Raw genomic sequence first — 21808 nt, 5'->3', positions numbered from 1 at the left:
TGGAGCCGAGTGAACAGGTAGAGGGGAGAACAATGAGGAGGTGGTGGGATTTAGTAAAAAACACAGGTGACAGGTGGATCTAGTGGGTATATACAGTATGCATTGTAGGTAATTGGTTAGGGTTGGAGTTTGAGGTGAGTTGACATGTCATCTGTGTCCTCCCGAACCTCAGTTATATCTTACCCCATAAAATCGGTGTACTACAAATAGCTTTCGCTGGTCTTTTAATCTAGCCAATATGTTTAGAGTGAGTAGTGAGCATTCTTTGGTCATCCACTGTAGTCTTCCTTGGCGTACAAGCCCATTTGCTGAGCTCGCCAGTGCTTTTTTCTTTTTAGTGATATTCCAAACTAAAATGTTTTTTTGGCAAACCTAAGGTCAATCCTAAGGCTATGTTTCTGCTTCACTGTTCCTGTGTTTTTATGAGTCATTATATCTTCACATTTATAATACTAACCGGGATAATGTGGGTAGTGTTTCAATTCCCCTTTAAGAATACACATACACACACACACGTAACATTGAAAGAGGACAAATGAGAAGACAAGAGGTCATTATTCCATTTTACAAACAAAATAAACTTTACTCTCCCAGGAAAAATCACAATGACTTGTCATATACACTGCGCAATCTTTTTTCACCAAACACTTGCAGTTAAGTATGTAGGGCTAAATAACAACTCACATCCAAACCGTCTCAGAACTAAAAGCTTGGATGATGGGGTGTGCAAAAAGGAAATGCAAATATGACATCTCAAAAGGAGAGTATGTCACAAGGAGAAAACCCAATGATCCCACCATACAACCTTCAGTATCACCCTGACCAGCGTCTCATCCAATCAAATTACATCCCAAATTCGTGTTATCAAACGTTATCTATGAAACAGATTGGAGGTTATTGTTGTACTTCTCAGAATGAGCTGCTGTAGTTTAGGTTTATTAAGATGGTGCAGGCTGCAAGATATCATGACTGAAGCACACCCATCCAGATACACGTGTGCAAATGAGGACCCACACAGGAAGCTAGTTTAGAAGACAGGCCAGTAGTGTGATACGTAGGATTTCTCTGCCATTTTACAAACGAGAGAATATGAGTCGGCTATGAAATCCTAAGGCAGAACATCTGACTAGACGCATGAGATTAGATAAAGAGGAGGTAAAACGTTTTGGGGGAGTAGAGTGATTCTGTTTCTTGACCATCATTGTGAGTATAATCATCATTGTCCAAGTCACTGCTCCTAATCAGAATCATTATGAATCCGGCTGATCCCTTGACACAAATATGTTAGAGGGTAAGAGGCTGAGCGGGGGGGGATCACTTGCGAGGCTGAGCAGCTATGTAGAGAGCCATCAGACAATACAGGGTCCCTCCAATCGTAAGGCTCATGGTGGTCCTGTACAGCAACTTGTCCATCAGACCCCTCTTCAAGTGCACAGGGATACCATCAGACTTCTGCATGGTGGAAGGGGACAAAGGGCATGATGAGACTTTTGGCAACAGTCACCCAGACAAATGTAATCTTTTGCATAAGGCCTAAGATCAAATATACTCATTACATTTCCATCACGTCTCAGGGCACATACAATTATTTTCTGTATGACCTTACATCATTTACCAACTCACAATAACTGTTACAGAGACAGGAAAGCAGTACATGACTTTCTAGGAACCAGATATGCAAGTCAAATGTAGTTGCAAGGTCATGTTCATAACCTTGTGTACAGCATATAGCCTAAGCTTGAAAAACAAAGACTCCAACCTGGCCTCAATGGGAGTGAATTTACTGAGCAAAGTATTTGTCTTTATTTGATTTAAGCGAATCACACAGCATTTTGGAAACAAAAGCAAGGTCAAGAGACCAGCTTCCTGGGGTCATAGAATTCTGTGATATCAAAACTAGGGTCTGCCAATGACAGTAGAATATGATTAAGGGTTGCAGTAGTAGACAATGGGACTATGTTCTAGATAGAGCGCAAGAACACATTTTGGAACACAGCCTATATGTTAAGTTTGTACCTGGAAGAGTTTCTGCATGTCAGGGACTTTGTTGGCTCCCAGGTACTCCACCGTGCCTGCGGCCTCTGACACATATTTGGTAGGGGTGGCAAAGATCATAGTGGGGACTTCTGTGGGCACCGTCGGCTTCAACCCCTGAGGAAAAAGTAGAGCCTTAACGTTATACACCTTGGAATCTACAGTAACTAAACAGGACATAGCTAGCTAGCTACTTACCTGCGTAATACCAACTCTCTCTCACCATTAACTGAAGCTACAGTACAACAACAAAAAAATCATGATTATCCGCAAATCCAGCTTTCATATCTACTGTATTCAGGAAAAAGGTTTAACCTAAGTTTACATTTGATCAGGGCAATGAGTGCTTGACAGGTTGTTGGGGGAAAGCAACTAAAAATGTTGGATAGCTTCTGGATCATACAGTAGCTTGCTAGCTGGCTGGTTAGACAGAACAATGTAGGTAGGTAGCTAATTTAGATGTAAACGAAACATGTCAGCAGATAAGAGAGAGTTAGTCTTACTAGACAACAGTTCGCTAACTAATGCAGGCTATCACTTCCCTTGCCTTGCCTTGAACATATTGAAATATTCCGAAGCGGCACATTTCTAAGGCGTTGTTAAAATGACTTAGTGAATGGCTTCACCAAATCCATTGTGTAACGTCCAGTGGTAAAAAAAAAAACTAGATAGTTTAGCTTAGTAGAGCTAGTATGCCATCTTTACAGAGCTGTCAGATTGAACATGGCTTGATGGGCCATGGGGCACCTAGCTAGGTGCTAGCTAGCTAACAGAGTGAAGGTCACTGTGAAGCACTTTTACATATCCTGTTACCTGCTTTATTTACTCACCTGGGGGCTGTAAGCTGCCGGCGCAGCTCCAGCAAGTCTTTGTGTAACTCCGTTTAACTTGTAGTACATCTTCCTTTGATAAATAAGCAAAAAACTCAATGAACGAAAGAGGTCGGATAACTCTTGTTTTGATCGGACGTCACCGTTCTTCACTGCAGCTTGGAAGGACCAGCAGTAGAGATTTAGGCAGGCTCAATTATGCCTGATTAAAATAATAAGACAAGTCGGTTAAAAACTGATAGGATGTGTGATGCCAATGATGACTAATAGCCAAGCGACACTGTATATACGACTAATTAAACATAGGCATAGGCTTGCATGACATTTCTGCCTATCTCCAGATGCTGATGAAAGTATAGTGGAATAGTATGAATTATAGAGTCCCAATGCCTCATGCATTCTCATGGGAGGTTCTCATGGGAGGCTCCTTGCAAAAGTAGGCCTTGATAGCTAAATGCCTCTCATATGTTTTCCTCCTTGTCATTCTGAGATCAAAGCAGTGTTTACTTTACCATGTATTAGACAGGGCCATAGACATTGGAATTTTTTTTTTAATTATAATTTTTTTATTCATTTACTTACAATCAAACATTCTATCTGGAAACATAAGCTCTATACAAAATAGCTGGTTTCATAAAAGAGGAGGAAAGAAACTTTAAAAAAATGTTGAGTCTATGGTTCAGCATTTACAGCCATTTTCTCAAAAAAACATGTTGCACTGTTACATTCTATTGAAGCAGCTATAATGCTCACAGCAAGTGGTTGTGAAGTTGCACGTCCTCTATCTGTCTGACTTGTGACATCATACTCAATTAGAAAATGTACAAACTTTGCAAATAATCATTTGTCATTTGTCTTTTGAGTTAAAACACACCCTGTCCCAGTCCAGATATCAAGACACAACCCCCACACTTGTGGGGTACTTCTCAGTGATGAGAGCAATATCAGAAATGGTAAGTGAAAGTTTATACAGTAAATTGAAGTAGCTGGTGCCAGAAATATCCTATAACAAAATCAGTAAACTCTGTTTAAGCATATCTCCTCTAAATCCATTTGAATTGCTCTCCTTGCTTACAATCTCCTGCATGTGAAGCACTTTGCTGTAGATGTGTGTCAATGGATTCTCATTCTCATGGATTCAATGGATTCTCATGTCAAGATTCTCAGAATCTTCATTACAGTATATTTGGGCAGTGTTGATGAACAAGAGTAGAATGTGAAGCCTACTCGTGTTTACCTATGTTCTTGCAATATGGTCCCTACGGAGATAGAGACCACTGAAACATAACCACAACACTTCACCTGTGTATGCCAGAGATCATGAGAGAGAAAGAGAGAGAGAGAGAGAGAGAGAGAGAGAGAGAGAGAGGGAGAGAGAGAGAGAGAGAGAGGGAGAGAGAGAAGGAGAGATGCGTGGCTGCTGGTACGTTCCTCCCAGGTTCAGAATTGAACTTACTCACAGTGAACACTTAATGGGCTTTCACAGACAAGGCAAACCGGTTTCAAAGACAAGGCTTAAGCCTAGTCCTGGACTAATTCACACTTCCAAGTCTTGTCTGTCTTGTCTGTGAAACTGTATGCCCAATATGTTTCCTCTAGATTAGTTAGATAAGCTCTGGGGTGTGATTTTGCACCTCTGTGATGGTTTTGAGCATGACAGGTGTGAAATGAGATGTATGGGTGTGTTGGAACTGCAGGATTCCCCTGGTGGAAGTTATTATTGATGTTATTCATTAAAATGGCTGATTGTTTTCCTCAAGGAAAGCAGTGAGAAGAGGAGGGAATGCTATGACATCATACAATACAAGTATACATTTTACCATGGTGGATTTACATCTGAAATAGGTTATTCCCTCTCAAGTGCCTGACACCCCAAATGAAAGGCACTGAAATAATGATATAGATCTTACCCATCAATATTCAACACAATTACAGCCCTATTTTGACGAGTGGATTTGATAAATGCAGCCGAATGGAAACTTGGGAGATCAGAGAGAGATAGAGCAGATGGAGCTGTCTGGAGCCTGTAGACATCTTTCTTCATTTGAGGACAAAGGTAAAGAAACACCAAATCTGTGTCAACAGAACCAACATAAGCACTAGCACAATAAGCCAGAGCACAGCCAGTGAATATCTATCACATCAAATAGAGCACTCGGAAAACAATGCTCATTGTACACATTGCCATTGACATAATTCATTGTCAGGTCTCTCCGTCCAATGTTCAAACTGATAAAAAGGTGAAACGTGTAGTTTTGCGCTCTGCTGCCCTCTATGACCAAACTGAAAATTAGAAAATGTAAATATGCAACATTTTCTAATACCAGCAAATTTGTGGATATCCTTATAAACAAACAAAACATATACTAAGGGCCCCAATTTGCTTGTAGCTTTAGCTTCTGCTAAAGAGCGCTGTACAACACTAAAACCATGTGCGAATATCGTTTTAGTAAAATGCATCTGCCCCGACCAACACAAACTTTGAAATTTGATCATAACAGGCAGCAGTTTTCGCCTGTTGGAGATAATCCCTCATACAGTATGACCAGCACATTCTCTATAATTATGTTGAAGTAGGCCTATGTATATTCTCGTATTATATTCTGTAACATGTTGCATACATTGATCTCTGCGCCAATGACTAATGAAATCATGGAACCATCTTTGATAGGGTATAAAATCAAATAGGAGAATATATTTGTAGTGTAGATTATAGGAAAATATGCATAGGCCTACTAAACAGATGGTTGTTAGAATCACCCTGAAAGTTGTCAAATACCACTTATTCAATCCATAATAACATTGGGAGGGGAACATAATATAAACTAGCAAACAATAGGCCTATGTAAGTCCACCCCCACACTGCATGATAACCCACACTGATCATTGCAACCGTGCACAACGCTGCCTTAAAAGGTTCAAACAATGTGCTAATAATCCCGCAATGTATTTATTTTTACATTGAATATTATCCACTATTGCCAGTGACCAGGCTGTAGGCTTACAATAGGCTACTGTAATAATAACCGTACTGTAGCGAATAACAGGGTAGAATTACTTACCCTAAGTGGGTACAGAACTTGCTTACAAACCGGCCGCGCTAGCTACAACACCAAGAGAGTTAACTCCCTTGGCGGAGCTGCTAACAGGCCTTACACAGGGTCGTTACAATACATTCCTAACGGCATTTACAGAGAGGAAACACAAAGTTATTAAATGGTATAAATAAATGCATGGAAGCAACTGTAATACTTTCAAGTGGCAGGAAATTATGGTTATGACTGGGGATTGCAAGAGATAACGGACAATTGCCTTTTTTATTTAGATGATGCCCCAAATGATTAAAAAAAAACATTACAGCACTTGGAGATATGCAGCAGCTTGAATTTGGAGCGCCACTCTAGGCTTGTTAAGTACTTAGATTATGGTAGACACCAGTGGTTACATTTGTTGCCTACAACTGATAGTGTGGACATTTTATTTGTTCAAATTATTATCCACTTAACATTCGCAGTGAAATCCTGATTGGCGAGGACAATGGACATCTTAATATCATATTCAGCTATCCCCACCCACCCACTGACGGAGTCCTGCCCTCCACCTCTACACCAACTGAAACTTTGCCGAACGAAATTACCAATTTAGCGGCCATGGCCACAAAAACTTAGTGTTGCGCAGTGCTCTTTAGTGGAAGCAAATAGGTGCCCATAAGTACGTAAAGCCCACTGCTCGACCTTAACACCATTTTTTTTTTAAATCATTTCACTGAACGATCGCTACCGATATTGATTCATTAAGCACTATTTGAATGCACAAATCTACATACTTTAGAAAGCGATTCACTCTGAGAGCAAAATATTATTTTTCAAGGAAAACGACCATGCACAATTGAGAGATTGTGCTAGCTGTAGATAACAGAGATTTTACCCTGGAGGAGCACATGTGATAATTCCACCACAGAAATGAGAGTGGGATTTGAAAGTTTTTTTTTCAGATACGCCCAAATTCCTACTGGCAGGAGTGGAGATTAAATGCGCCACACGAGCCACCTAAAACAAGGCGTCGACAGCGTGTCGAGGAGAAACGGGTGGGCCAGACAACAACATTGAGAGGAGTGCCTACCGTGGCCGTGGTTTGACAGACGTGACTGTATGTTTGCTGAGCGCTTCTGTAGTGACAGGCAGAGGCTGCAGAGGTTTCAGCACACAAGCCAGAAATGGTTCCACTCCTCCAGTCAGAAGACCCGCAGCGCTCCCGAGGCCCAGGCAGCGTGCCCTCTCAGCGCTGCGTGGTGTCAGCCGGACCACCCGTCTCTCCATGACACACTCTCGCTCTGTGGCTCAGTGTTCCACATTACACATCTGCCCACACAGCTGACTGACCCACAGTACACTCTCTCTAGTTCTCCCCCACAGCCTCTCTGTCCGTATCTGTGAAAATACCTTTCAAAACCGCCCCCCTGTGAGATTTTTAGGTGGAATGGGCAATAGGTTTCGAAATTTGCCTAGAGTGAGTTTACATAGACTCATTTAAATTCATAGTGTTGGGCTTCTGAAATCTGTCAGGTTGATATACTTAGAAAGACAAGGAGAACATGAGAGGTGTAAGGTTAAAGGGAGCATACAGTGTACACTAGAATATTATGCTTGGGTTCATTTTGATTCACAGTTGTACGCTTACTGGTCACATGAATCATAGAAATACGGGGTCTTACATGAAGAAGAGATACCATGATGTCTTTCACACACTGTGAGGCTTCCAAATGTGTGGAATTCAAAATTACATTAAAACTCAAATCCCTTTTGTGGCATGTCGCCATCTGAAAAGAGTAAATGTGTGACTGGCTCAGTTGGGTTCAATCCATAGTAGTTGAAGGCCTCAGTCGGACATGACACAGCTGCCCTCCAACAGTGACACCCTGTCAGGGACATCTGGCCTTAAAACTGCTGTCAGCATGGCGGCCATGGAAGCCTTCCCAGTCCCCGTTGGGTTCTGTTACTTCCTGCTTAGATGAACTGTTGATGGGGAGGGCTGTACTGCATGTGAACAGAAACCCTCCTACAGATTTTGTATAAAAATCCACCTCCCAAGATGAGGCTTGAGAAGATGTGATCAAAAAGTGTGAGCTAGCGAAAGAGGCCACGTTTCAGATAGATAAAACAGTTCTAGAGTGGACAGAGGTTCTGAGAAGATGTCTGCAAAAAGGGTTGGCACCCAGCACCCAGTGTCAGTGCCAGCAGATCCCTAGTTAAGGAACTCAGCGGACAGACTCGGCGGGCAGCGGGCAGAGCGGAACTTGAGCTCATTGTAGCACTGTACGAAGCTGTGGTAGATGAAGGTGATGGGCAGCGCCAGGAGCACGATGCCGCTCACCACGCACAGGCCACCCAGCATGCGCCCCGGCACAGTGATGGGGTACATGTCTCCATAGCCCACAGTGGTCATGGAGATAATAACCCACCAGCAGGCGGCAGGGATGCTGGAGTAGTCCTCGTTGCCCCCCTCCAGGTCTAGGCCATGCTCCAGTAGCTGAGCCAGCGCGCTGAAGATGGCCATGGCCACGCAGATGAACACCATCAGCATCACCATCTCCCGGTAGCAGCGCCGCAGCGTCAGACCCAGCGTCTGCAGCCCCAGGAAGTGGCGAGCCAGCTTGATCACCCAGAAGATGCGCATCATGCGCAGGACGCGCAGCGTGACACCTGCCCGCTGCAGCTGAGAGTTCTCGCCCGTCAGCACCGTCATGGTCACGGAGATGTAGTAGGGTGTGATGGCGAGAAGGTCGATGATGTTGAGGGGCCGTCGCACAAACTCACACTTGTCCCGCGATACGATGAAACGCACAATGCACTCGGCGGTGAACCAGCCAATACACACAGCCTCGATGATCCTGTAGGAGGTAGAGATCAGGCAAAGTTACCGCGAGAAAGAGAGATGGATATTTACCTACAGCTTTAGAGATCTACAAGCAATGGACTGCAGCAATTAGAGACAGTGGGAGAGTGAATGTCTATTAAGGGGGCAGCTGTCAATCACCTAATGTATACTGTATAAGACAATTTACCCCTCTTGATCCTATTCTTGATCCTATTCTGACATCCTATATGATGGCTTTGATTAACCAAGGATCCATAAAAGGCTTTAGCCCCACCTATTTGATCATTCATAGAACTTCACTCTCAAACAGCTGGTAAGCTTTGGTGTAGGAGCAATATAATTTACAATTTGTTGAAACAATATTGGGGAATTTTCTTACAAAAATGTCAGAATCCTGTTGTAACTTACAAACTTGGTCACATATTTTCAAAGCCACAACAATGTAAAATGCTCCATCTTTCATGTAAAGTCAGGTTGTAATTTACACTGTTTTCATAATAACATGCAATGACTTTAAGGTCCAGAGACTTCCACACTCCGAGGCTATTTGGGCACCATGTTTTCACCTTGAAATTGGTTATTACCAAATGCATCACATGCAATAACAGATGTGTACATTGATGTTTAAAAAACAGCAGTATAGTATATGACATTAGCACATTCTGAGAACATCCCTGGGCCTTAAAGAAGCTTTACAGAACTTTTGTATAATGTCAGACAATAGTTCTAAAATGTGTGCTCACAAGCCAAAAAGGGTCCCCTAAATAGACAGATATATTGTCAAGAAAGTACCTGATTGGACAGTGAGGGGCACACCTCCCTAATCCCACAAGCAAAAGCCTATTTTGCAAAAGTCTGACCATTGTGTAGTCTAATGAGATAAGAAATCGATTATTTTTATATCATGAACCATACAATCAACACTTAAGCCAACATTTGACATAAATAATTAGCAACAACAGTTCTGTAATGCATCTTTAAGGGGTTTGGAGGACTAAAAAGAAAAGTTTGTTGCAGCTCAGTGTAAGGAAAGATGCAGAATGAGGTCTGTATACTGATCAAGGACTCTTTCCTCCACTATGGTACAAAGGGGGGGGGGGGGGGGGGGGGGGCTATAAAGGATAAGAGAACAGCTCAAATGAAGGACAGCCATTCAAATGCCAGGGTCCAGTACAGTAGTTCAATATGTTCTTGACTGACATAAATTAATTAAAACTTTGACAGGCACACTCCTTAGGACCAAATGTGATTATTATTTTAGAATGATTATAAATACGCTATTTATAATTGACAACTAAATGATCTTTGACTCATAAATCCCATACTGTCGACCCATTTCACATAGCCTAATTATTGTGCTGGGGATAGTCAAGTGTTATGGAGTTACTGTGATCAATAATGGGTTCTTGTTTTCCAACATGTGTAGGATAAAACATTATTGCCTCGTGTCAAGTTTGACAAATAAAGCTATACCCTCAGACAACTGGCATTTGTGATGGCATATTCATAATATAACACAATAATACAAGAATAAGGTGTCACCTCCCACTATAATTGCTAGCATACCTACCTGAAATACCTACAACAGGGCACACACACATCCACCCAACCACCCACCCACCCACCCACACACACACACACACACACACACACACACACACACACACACACACACACACACACACACACACACACACACACATCCACCCAACCACCCACCCACCCACCCTCCCACCCACCCACCCACACACACACACACACACACACCCACACACACACACACACACACACACACACATTCACCCACACCCACCCATCCTCATCTATCCCCCCCCCCCCCACACACACACACACGAATGATGCTGTTGGGTGCCCATTAGGTACCAATACCTTGAGAACGGTCCGCGTGGCAGTCATGGATACAAGACAGACAGACAGGTTAAAGGGCAGAGTGAGAGCAGACAAGAAAGGGATGAGAAACAGCGAAGACAAATGGACAGAAGTATTAGCTGATACACAGCTAATTTGATTAGGGGCCTTATTTGACTGATGTAGGCTATACTGTAGACCCTATTTACACACCCCACCCCACCCCAAAAATACATCAGCATGGTTTATGATATCTTGATGGCCCAGATTGTAAATAGAATCATGTGTTACACCAATATATACAAAAAATCATCTAAACTTACATAAATTATATTTAGCCTATGGTGCTGATAATTGTCCTCCGAGAAGCGCAACAGCGTCACTAAATTCAGCACCTTGGACAGTTACCGATCCGAGGCGTTTTCCCTAAAAAAGGTATAGCGTTACAAAGGCAGTCCAACTGGCCTCGCGTGGTCATACACAACCCTTTTATTGACCAAATATGCTACTGCTAATCATTGAAATGAATCGCAATTATTATTGCATTAACTTCAAGGATTCAAAGGTCGTTTAACAAAAGACATTTGATTTTAAACAAAAGTGTAAAAGACATGACTGTAAGCAGAATACCCCTGTAGCCTACACAATACATTGATTGTCTGCAACAACAGACGACGCTTATGTCCTACTTCTTCCTCGGCATTTCTTGCGTGTAACACTATAAAACACTTCTGAAAGATAAAACAAATGTACAATACAATTGAGACTTTGAGACAAAACACAACAATAGTGCAACGGACAATGGTGCTTATGGTAATAGTCATAACTTGGTCATAACACTTCTTATGTATTCGTTTAACACACAACAGTTGGTAACAGTGGTAATATTGTAAAACGATGTCTAGACATACAAAATGGTGATTTTGTCACATGAAATGCATCAGATTATCCCTGACATTTAACTTTAATAAACATTCACCTCCTAGTTCCCTGCCTTTCTCACATGGGGCTTTTCAAATCTGTGGCCATCATGACTCCGCGGACAGGTGAAGCCTAGCCCTATAGCTTATTCAGTCATCCTGAATTAACGGAGTGCGTATAGCCTTTAGGTGTAAAAGGCTAGTATCTGAAGCATAGAAACGTTGAAAAGTTGGCATGAGTTTTTCTTTAAGGGTGTGTGTGTGTGCGTAAACGTATGGGTCAATGTGAACAGCATGGTTCTTTCAGTCCATAAAGTCCATAAAGAGGTAAGCTACAATATCAATATTCAACACTGCAAAAAGCAAATAACGGAGAGAAACTTTGAAGAAAGTAAGAATGTAGGACATAGATACCCGGATGGATGCTCTAACGAGTCTGGTGAGTACTTTTGCTCCTCCACGCTGTCGCTTTCAGCGGTTTTCCAGTCTGGCAATGTACTCGCGCAAAGCATCACCATGGACACGATGACAAAAATAACAGACACTGAGGCCAAAATCTGAGCTGCCACTGATGAAGTCGGCTCCTCAAAAGTTCTTCGCGTTCTCTCAAGCCACTTTGACTGTCCTCTCTCCGTGTCCACACGGCTCTCCAGAGCCTCGCCCCTCAACTCTTCCTCATGTTTGGTGTCCTCCTCGGAGAAATGTGTGTACGTGTCGGACATCCTATCATCCAGCCTCCGCTGGCAGCAAAACTCCAGATGAGAGGTTTCCAAACCCCAGTAAACCATCTCATTATAAAATGACAGCTCACACATCTGCGGAAGGAATCGTAGCTTCCCGTACTTCACATACAACATGATGAAACCGAAAGCCTCTGAGTGCCTATCAAAGAAAAACTCGTTCCTTTCCCGGTCATAGTCGTCACACACTTCCAGTACTTCTTTCTCAGAAGCACATTTATGTAAACGGCTAACTCTACTCAAAGGAAAATCCCGTATAACATCCCGAGGGAATGCGTATTTTGTGCCACCCACATTAAGGACACAAATACTCTTACCAAACTTCATTTTTAGCTGTTCGTTCGTCTACACACGTGTCCGTAGCCCAGTGTACAAAAAAGTGCTATCCTCTGCGTGTAATGCACATCCAAAAGAGATGGCAGCCGGTCCTTAGAAAGAGTGCAACATGCTTTAATCCTCCTCACGTCCAATTTCAGTCATCAACGCGCTCCCTATGAGTCTGTAATCGCTACTAGGCCTAATAGCTTTCCCGTCATGTTCCTCCCTCTGACACAGACAGGCTACATTCATGGACTAGAGTAGTTTCTAGAAGTCTATGCAACAGAGCGCGCTCCCTGTACGCGCGACATGGTACTGATGCTGTGCGCTTGACGCCACGCTCCACAGTTTCCAAACCAACTAGTCTTCCCTGAGCAAATCCCCCCCCCTCTCTCTCTCTCTCTCAAAAATATTCACTGCTTCATGGAGTGTATGTTGCAGTCACTGTTCGCAGCTGTTGTAGAGTTTCACTACCACTGTTTTATCAGGGTTTTTTTTATTATAGCAACAAAAACAAAAATGTCAAATTCTACTGGGGCAGGCGAAGATGGCACGAAACACAAGATGGATGGGGGACAGGGCCATGATGTAAGAAATGTTCTTAAGGGGTTGGTGAAGGCAAGGATCAAACTGGACTTTTTTCTGCATGTTTCATTGTGGTAAAGGATCTCCCCATGTAAGAGGAGAAGTGGGGCTTCAGGGGAGCTCTGTGCTAAAGCGATCTCTGTATGTAGACGTTGGGGGGGGGGGGCTGTTTGCATTCATTTGTTTGTCAGATGTTTTGTTTGTCAGATACCTTAGATTGGATATGCTGGATATGACATACATATATGATCTCAAGTCGGTTTTATGGGTAAATGGACTCATTATCACAGCATTGTCCTGAATCATCCTTTCAGCTATTAAACAATAGTTCTTTTCAATCATCTCATTTGCTAATCAAAGATAAATATGATATGCATTACAAGTGATTAACTGTGCAAAAAAGAGTCTTGAGATTGCAGTTGAATTGTTCTGTAATTTGTAGGCAGACAGGCAGGCAGGCAGGCAGACAGACAGACAGACAGACAGACAGACAGACAGACAGACAGGCAGGCAGGCAGGCAGGCAGGCAGATAGACAGGCAGGCAGGCAGGCAGGCAGGCAGGCAGGCAGGCAGGCAGGCAGGCAGTGCTCATGGGTGGTTGTCTTCCCCAGATAGCATCATCACTGTATTCTGTAGTCAGCATCACAGCTAGAGGGAGCCTCAGCTCTTAATACAGTAGCAGTTGCAGAGGCCTTATGTTTTCTGAATAACATTATTTGAGCACACTTTTCAGCACACACTGAATTCTCAATTGGTTACAAAATATGTGCTGTAATTAACATTGACTAACAAAGCATTATTATTGCTGTCCTTGGGTAATCAAGACATTATTACAGTTTTTCTTGACTGCTTACACCATTTGAAATTCACATGCCCACAGTATTAACATGAGCACAAGAGTAACATTTTCAGCAAAACAATTAGTAATTTATCATAGCTTTCACACAAAATATTAACACAACTCTCTAACCCTAATTAATTGAATAAGTGTTGACAAACTCAACAGTTCAACTAACAATCAGTCTGTAATCAGAAATGAAATAGGTCATCAGTACCATGTGGCCTAGCAGACAGGAGAGAATAGATTACTTAACATTTTTGTTGTCATTTTCTGTGTACAATAAAGCAGTTTTTGTTGTAACTACCTGCTTGATTTTGAATTTGATTCATATTTATAGCAGGCAATAATATTTTCTGTAACAGGCACAGTACTACCATTAAATATACTGTATATTACAACTTTTTTCTGCTGAGTGAAATTCGTACTGTTTTTTACTTTTGTTTTTAAATGAAAGTTGTCCAATCTGCAATGCATATAGATACCACTCTGGTTAACATTACTATTTAGTGTGTCATTATGAAATTAATGGTGGATTGACCTTTTCATTAGATGACAAAACATACTGTTTTGATACACTGATTTGCTTTTGTAGACTGTGGTTTTGAGAGTTATAGTGCATTTTGCTAAAGAAATGTGGTGTTTTGGCAAATGTGTTAACTGTTTAGGGGAACGTGTTAACTGTTTTGAAAACTGTTTCATGAAATGCGCTCAAGCAATTGAGAAGAACTGTAAGCACTTAAATAGCACAATGAACACACAATTAGCGATATTAGACACCAGTTCCATATCGAATGAGTAGAGAGGACTACTAGGTACAGCACTCTGCTGTGGAGAATGTAACTCTTAAATCATTGTACATTGTCTCTATTGTCTTTACTGACACTATCCAAGCTTACAGTAATATTTGCTCAAAGCAATCTAAATCCAGGTATGTGTTTGTAGGTGTGTGTGTGTGTGTGTGTGGGGGTGTGACACTTTGAGGAAGTGGAGACAGGGTATGATAACAGGGTATGATTCTGCAAAAGAAGACATAATAATTCATAATAATTCATAATTCATTGCTGATGTGTGTGACCGGTGTGGCACTGCGTTGTGTTACTAAACTTGAAGAATGACTCAGACAACGACGTGCTGCGATGAGAGATTTTATTCGGCCTGCCTTCTCCATCGAGAAGCAAAACAACAGAGAATGAATGAAAACGGAGCAACAGATTCAACCATAACATGGAATGTTCCAACAAAATTCATTTATTTTCAGTGTAGTTAATCAAATGCAAGAACAAGCTAGCAACACATTCTCCCTGTCCACTCTTGCTCTGCTCAAAGTAAACAGCTGCATTACTGTATACAACACCAGGTAATACCAGGAAAGTTAGAGGGTATAAGACTCAAACTGTGAATAGACCTCAGAGTTCACAGGTGGTCATCTCTTAGAAGACATGCTAATCAAGCCAGTCATTTGGAATAGGTTTTCACCACACCCAGTGATCGTGAATGATCCAATTAGGTGTGACAAGAACTATCAAACCAATTAGTCTTTGTGTCCTGCTTCAGACTGGGTGATAGATCAAAAGGATAAAACACTACAAGGGCTGGGGAAAAACTCTGTTCTTGGTTCAGACCACACAGCTGGAGCAGAGTATGGACTTGCTCTGCTACCTGATTATACCAGGTAAAAGATTCCTTAAACAGAGATGTTGCCACTGTCCTTTATTTTCTTACAAATGGAGAGCCAGCCAGGAGACAATTGTAGAATAACATAGGATTTGATTCCAAAGCACTGGAATTGAAGAAGAGTAACTGGATCAACTGGATTCTGGACATTGTTATCGAACACTTAAACCATATTCCCCTCAGTACACAACCTAGGAATTAAAGGACACTTTGGGAACCTTTCAAGTAACTGGCAGATGGAATTGGGATTCTAAAGTACTGGAATTGGAAGAGAAGATTCAAAAGCATCAATATTTTGGTCTACTGTGCCGAACAAATTGAGGAAGAGGTTTGTAGTTCTCCAGAGTGCAGAGTCATAGCAGCCTAAAGTAACTGGCCAGCTAGGCCCACAATAGTAGACACATTTGGTTGTTCTCTTTTTCTAAAACAACAGGAATACAAGGGGGTTTAAAGCAGCAGCTTTAATAGTACATTATATTTAGAGATTTGGACTCTTATGTCAAATAGTTTCCAATCCTAAAGTAAATGGATGTGTTATTGTTTTACCTTAAAGTAGATGGGATAGGAGAGACAGTATATATCCTAAAGTAAATGAATATAAATCTTTTTTAAGGTAACAGACCTAAAGTATTTGATTCATGACTTTGAGTCCAAGGTTAGGGCCAATAGATGTGTGGACTGTTTCTAAAGTATTTAGAATATGGTTGGTAACTTGCTAAAGTTACTGGTTTTGTTTTCTAAAGTAATTGGATAGACAGCCATTGGGAACAGTTTCGTTTTGTTTTGTTTTTGAGCAAGGGATACAGTTTGAGTTTTTCATATTGGTTTTCATTAGATTTGAGTGTTGCATTGGTTTCACAATGCTATTGGGGCAGTATATTGATAAGCATGGGGTACATGACATACTATAGCGGTTAGACAGCCAAAATGAGCCCTATGTCTGAGCTCAACAGTAACACAAAGATGTTAAATAATAAGAAAGAAAAACTGGCCACAGCATTACAAGCACTCCTTGTTTCTCACAAAAAGTTCAAGACAAGAATATCTACACTAGAAAAGGAGAATAGTGTACTACAGGATCGGACCGAACAGCAAGCCTCTACAATCAAAACATGTCAATCGCAGGCTAACCTTAGTGCAGAAGTTCAGTGACAGCTAATGAAGGAAGTTGCTGGGCAAAAGGAAATCATGGCTGCCACACAAACATCCTTAGAGGACACATCTGCATATTTAGCGAAAGTACAGACAGCTTATGCAATAAGAGTCTAATAAGACAGTAACACACTTTTCCTCAAAACAGCGCTCTTCCTCAGAATATACAGACTAGGAATGCAGATGCGGAAGCTAGGAAAAAGGCTGTGCTTGCTGTATTGGGCACTTTTACAAAGATAAAGGAGGTAGAAATGGCCCCAAGGAATTATCCGGCAGAAAGAATTTAAGCTTTCAATCCATACAGTGGCATTGTTGGGCTAACTTAGCAGCACCCCCTTTTCAAGTCAGCACTGATTACACAGAGCGATGCTAACACACAACAAGCCCTTGCACTACACATAGATTCTAACACCCTGTACACAGACATAGTGATAACAATGACCAAAGTCTACAACACTACTGTCAGAACCTGAATGCCAACTACAAGCTACCCTGTAGCTGCTTATGGGGACACACAATGTTCCCACTTTGGTAGGAGAGCTTCAAGGAAGCATATGGGTTCCAATACCCCAAATGAAACATAGGGGCCGAGGAGAGAGAGACCCCCAACATATGACTCAGATTAGTATAATTGTATACATTATTGTATACATTATTGTTATTGTTAGTATAATTGTATAATTTCGGATGGGGTGGCAGCGGCATGTGCAATGGTACACTTTAGACTAAGGGTTTATGAGATCTTGTTCTGGGTTCTGTAGATAAACCAAAGACAATTCAGAAAGATTGAGTAACAAATTGAATTGGTCGGCTCTGAAAGGAAGGTCTAAATGTACAGGAACTGGAGTGATCCACTTTTGCATTAACTAATCAACTCTTGCAGCATTGCTTAATCATTACATTGATTGAAGGCAGCATGGTAGGCATGCGATCATGACTCACATGTTTGGTTAGATCACATTACCAATAATGTGATCTACCTCTGATAGTTTGCATGTTTTCCATCTAATGATTGTTTATAAATAATTGTCTAACTGCACATTTTGTTCGTGAATGGTCAATGTATTCCAAATAAACTGAATATCATTTACACATTACCCATGTACTTCAGCTGTAGTTTCTGCGTCCTACCTCTTAACTCTAACTATTACCATACACCAGTATTTCTTGAACATTACAAGTCGGCTCACCAAAAAGGACTGATAAACATAATGTTTATTGGTGAATCTGAAAGTCAGCTGCTCTGCATGTTTAGGGTCTCCATAGTAACATAGTAACAGGTCATCCCTAAGAGAGGACAAAGTAAGTACATACAGTACACCAGTGAATTAATCTAGGCATGATAAGATTGGTGAAAATACCTCAAAATGCAACTACAAAATGTATGAACTCACCTGGTTCATGTCCTTCACTTTTTGATAGACGCATCTTCCACCTCATGGGTCTGTGATACTTTCAGCTAAAACAATAGAAAAGATCATTGATTAGACTTTGATATGATACAGAAGTCTCTACAGGAATTAAAAACAAATCTGTTTATTTATTTATGTATGCATTTATTTTTCATATTATTTAGTAATCCCTAAGCCCTCCCCCAGCTGGTGGTAGTAGTTTGTTTTTTTATGATAGAGGACCTACCTTCTGCTCTTTTCCTCTGATCTTTTCTCCTGCCTGTGTCAGGTCCCCCTTGTGGTATATAATTGACAGTGATGTTAAATGAAGTCAGAGTCATAATAATGACACTTTAGTTCCAGTTCAAGGCCCAGTGGGCAACACCCACCTGTGGAATGTGGCTGGTCAACCTTGGGAGCACTGTCCATCAGAGCTGAAATCAACATAGTCCAGTCTTTGCAAACATACATCCAAATACACTCACCGGCCACTTTATTAGGTACACCTGTTCAACTGCTCGTTAACGCAAATATCTAATAGTGTGGGGGATATTTTCTTGGCACACTTTGGGCCCCTTAATACCAATTGAGCATCGTTTAAACGCCACAGCTTACCTGAGTATTGTTTCTGACCATGTTCATCCCTTTATGACGACAGTGTACCCATCTTCTGAGGCTACTTCCAGCAGGATAACGTGCCATGTCACAAAGCTCACATCATCTCAAACAGGTTTCTTGAACATGACAATGAGTTCACTGTACTCCAATGGCCTCCACAGTCACCAGATCTCAATCCAATAGAGCACCTTTGGGATGTGGTGGAACGGGAGATTCGCATCATGCATGTGCAGCCGACAAATCTGCAGCAATGACGCTATCATGTCAATATGGACCAAAATCTCGGAGGAATGTTTCCAGCACTTTGTTGAATCTATGCCACAAAGAATTAAGGCAGTTCTGAAGGCAAAAGGGGGTCCAACCCGGTACTAGCAAGGTGTACCTAATAAAGTGGCCGGTGAGTGTATATAGAAAGCATATACAGTAGATCCTGTTAAACCTAGAAAAATATCATACAGCAAAAAAGTATTCCTTCTCAGGATTCTTTGTCCTTACCCCATGCTTGACTGTGGTGAGCTTGTCTGCAGGCTTTTACAGGACGGCTGCTGGCCCTACATGCGCACCCTGAGTGCCTCTGCCCTGAACACTGCACTCTGTGCTGCTGGGATCATCTGTTCATCCTTAAAAGAGGGCAAAGGACTAAAAATATTGATGAAAATACCTAAATTAGAGTTATATTTACAATATATGTTGGAGTTGGATACGAGAAGGTTCTGTAGAACACTAAAACATTCCTGATTATAAAAACATGTCTGACAAGACTGACAGTGACAAAATCCACTCACATTGAGCCTCTTGAGCCTCACATTGAGTTAGTTTTTGAGCTGGTTCATTATCAACCTCTGTTGATCGTTTCAACAGTCTGCAGTCTGTTGAAGGCTGGTTATTGGCCCTACGGGCATGCCCTGACTGCCACTGGTCCCTCTGATCCCTTTGGCCTGGGCAGTGGGTTGACTGCAGGAGGGTGGTCTTTAGCTGAAGCTGCTGGTATCCTGACTGCATTAGCATCTGAGCGAGGGCTCCAGCACTCTGGAGCAAAATGAAGGTAAGGGCATACATCAGAGAACTGATAGAGTGAGCTGTGAATGACAGCCTGCTGTGTGGTGGACGGATTTACAAGTACAATATACTATATGTTGAAGTTGGATTTGGTGCAACAAAACAAAAAAGTCTGATTAAGAAAACAGGCGTATGTCTGGTAAGACCATGCTGGACCACCCTCTACCTCATCTGTGGACTGATAACAGAGTCCAATGATTTTGGAGGTGACTGGCGGGTTGTCTGAAGCAGAGACAGGAGTCCTCTTAGGACAGCAGCAGAAGGAGGTGGCCTGTCTGGCCTGGTCCCCTGGGGCCTGCAGTGTTTCAGGGACAGCTGAGGCAAACCTGGAGCACTGTGGTACTGTTAGGATCATCAGGGCATCCTTAAGTGAGGGAAAAGGTAAGGACATACATCAGAGAACGGATTCAGAGAATTAGGGCATCCTTAAGAAAGAGAGAGAGCAAAAGTATATAAATCAATGGACTGACATTGTGTGCCTGCAGTGGAAAAAATGACTCACGCTGGGGTCCATTTCTCTTGTGTAAACTGACAAATCTCCCACCTCATCAGTAGGGTTGGTCTCCAGGAGGAGCATCATACTGCTGAGCAGGGGCTCAGGCAGCAGTCCACTCAGTACCTCAAGACCGACAGGGAATCTATCTATGACTTTCTAACATACTACCTATCTTCAGACTATCTCACTTTCTTTCAACTACCCAGCAAATCTATCTTTTATCTAAACCATCTTTAAACATTTTCTCGTACCAAAATAAGACCTTGCAAGCCGACAAAGTTTGTTCTGGAGCTTCTTTTTCGAGTTATTTACAGTTATGGTTAGCAACCTAATACACATAATTGAGCAAAATGAGCATTCATTCCAATAAATAACCACACTATAAGTGTTGGTTTACTCATGGACCAATATGACCAAGATATTTATTTGCCTAAACTGAGTTTCTAATTGATCCCATTGGGAATCTAAAATATTGTTGTGTTGTATATGTTTGTATGTGTAGTATATGTATACTAAAATATATATTCAATTACATGACAATAAAGTATACTTTTTGCAGGTATACTACATTATAATTTAAAGTACATTCAATTCTAGTATACTTTTTGCAAGTATAGTAAAGCACAAATTTAATGGCATGACATTAAAGTATACTTGGAGTAAGTACACAAAAGTAGAAAGTCAATACAACTTTAGTGTACTTTAAGTATAGAAAAACATGAATACAGTAAGAATGACTTACTGTAGTGTATTCATCATATGTAGCAGAGAATCAATTACAGACTGCATGCAAATTCATCTTAGTTAATCATAAGCAACAGGGAATCAATAGCTGTGACAACAGTTCATACAATTTCAGCAAGTCTCTATGCACTCAATAAAGCTTCAGGGACCTTCAGTGGATCATTTGTTTTCAGATATTTTAACTGAAGTAGTCTCTGGGCTATATTTTAATGCCGTAAAAAACAATCAATGCTTTGTCTGAAATATCAGTGCTATTTTCAAGGCCAGACTTTTTCAGCGTACCTGATGGCACTTGACCTGCTCATTGTCATAAACACGCCTCAATTACTGCTACTCCACCCACCTGAGCACAGACTTCAGCACTGTAGTCATTACACCAGTTACGGGCGAAAACAAATTGCCAATACGCTTGGGTTTGAACTTGTGTGCATTTTGCGATGGCTGAAAATAGAGCCCTCTGAGTGCCTCTCTTTCAAACAGCGGTTCTGTTAAAATTCACATAGACAAGCACACTCAGTACATCGACTGTGATTATGATAGATCTCTCTGTCTCTTTCTCTGCAAGATCTATGATCTACAATCTTCAGTACTGGCTTGAGCTATGGTGAATGACTTGCAGGAGACCCAGGTTCAAAACCTGCTTGATCACATGACCTCAC

General features: G+C 41.6%; 2 protein-coding genes across 2 annotated transcripts; both read right to left on the bottom strand.

Moving 5' to 3' along the window:
* Positions 1-554: 554 nt before the first annotated feature.
* On the bottom strand, positions 555-3013 carry LOC310823475 (cytochrome c oxidase subunit 7A2-like, mitochondrial). Its single transcript, XM_083696339.1, has 3 exons — positions 2865-3013; positions 2017-2151; positions 555-1452 (listed from the first exon to the last, which is right to left on the bottom strand). The coding sequence occupies exons 1-3, from the start codon at positions 2931-2933 to the stop codon at positions 1315-1317; spliced, it is 342 nt and encodes a 113-aa protein (XP_083552465.1). The 5' UTR covers positions 2934-3013; the 3' UTR covers positions 555-1314.
* Positions 3014-8108: 5095 nt separating this feature from the next.
* LOC310822990 (voltage-gated potassium channel regulatory subunit KCNG3-like) lies at positions 8109-12597 on the bottom strand (the record flags this gene model as incomplete). The annotated part of the gene is made up of 2 exons (XM_083695613.1): positions 8109-8754; positions 11945-12597. 2 exons carry the CDS (start codon positions 12595-12597, stop codon positions 8109-8111), a joined length of 1299 nt encoding a protein of 432 aa, XP_083551739.1.
* Between the last annotated feature and the right edge of the window lie 9211 nt (positions 12598-21808).

This window comes from Argentina silus (assembly GCF_951799395.1).
Source record: "Argentina silus genome assembly, chromosome: X".
In the NCBI taxonomy this organism is placed as follows: domain Eukaryota; kingdom Metazoa; phylum Chordata; class Actinopteri; order Argentiniformes; family Argentinidae; genus Argentina; species Argentina silus.
The sequence above is the reverse complement of the archived record's forward strand: the minus strand, read 5'-3'. Positions and strand labels throughout refer to the sequence as shown.

Bases quoted from the DNA above. Each gene is read 5' to 3' on its own strand.
- LOC310823475 (XM_083696339.1), bottom strand. From the start codon at position 2,933: ATGTACTACAAGTTAAACGGAGTTACACAAAGACTTGCTGGAGCTGCG. The intron at 2,152-2,864 runs GTGAGTAAATAA...CTTTTTCCTCAG, and splicing joins CGGCAGCTTACAGCCCCCAG to GGGTTGAAGCCGACGGTGCC. The intron at 1,453-2,016 runs GTACAAACTTAA...TCCACCATGCAG, and splicing joins ACATGCAGAAACTCTTCCAG to AAGTCTGATGGTATCCCTGT.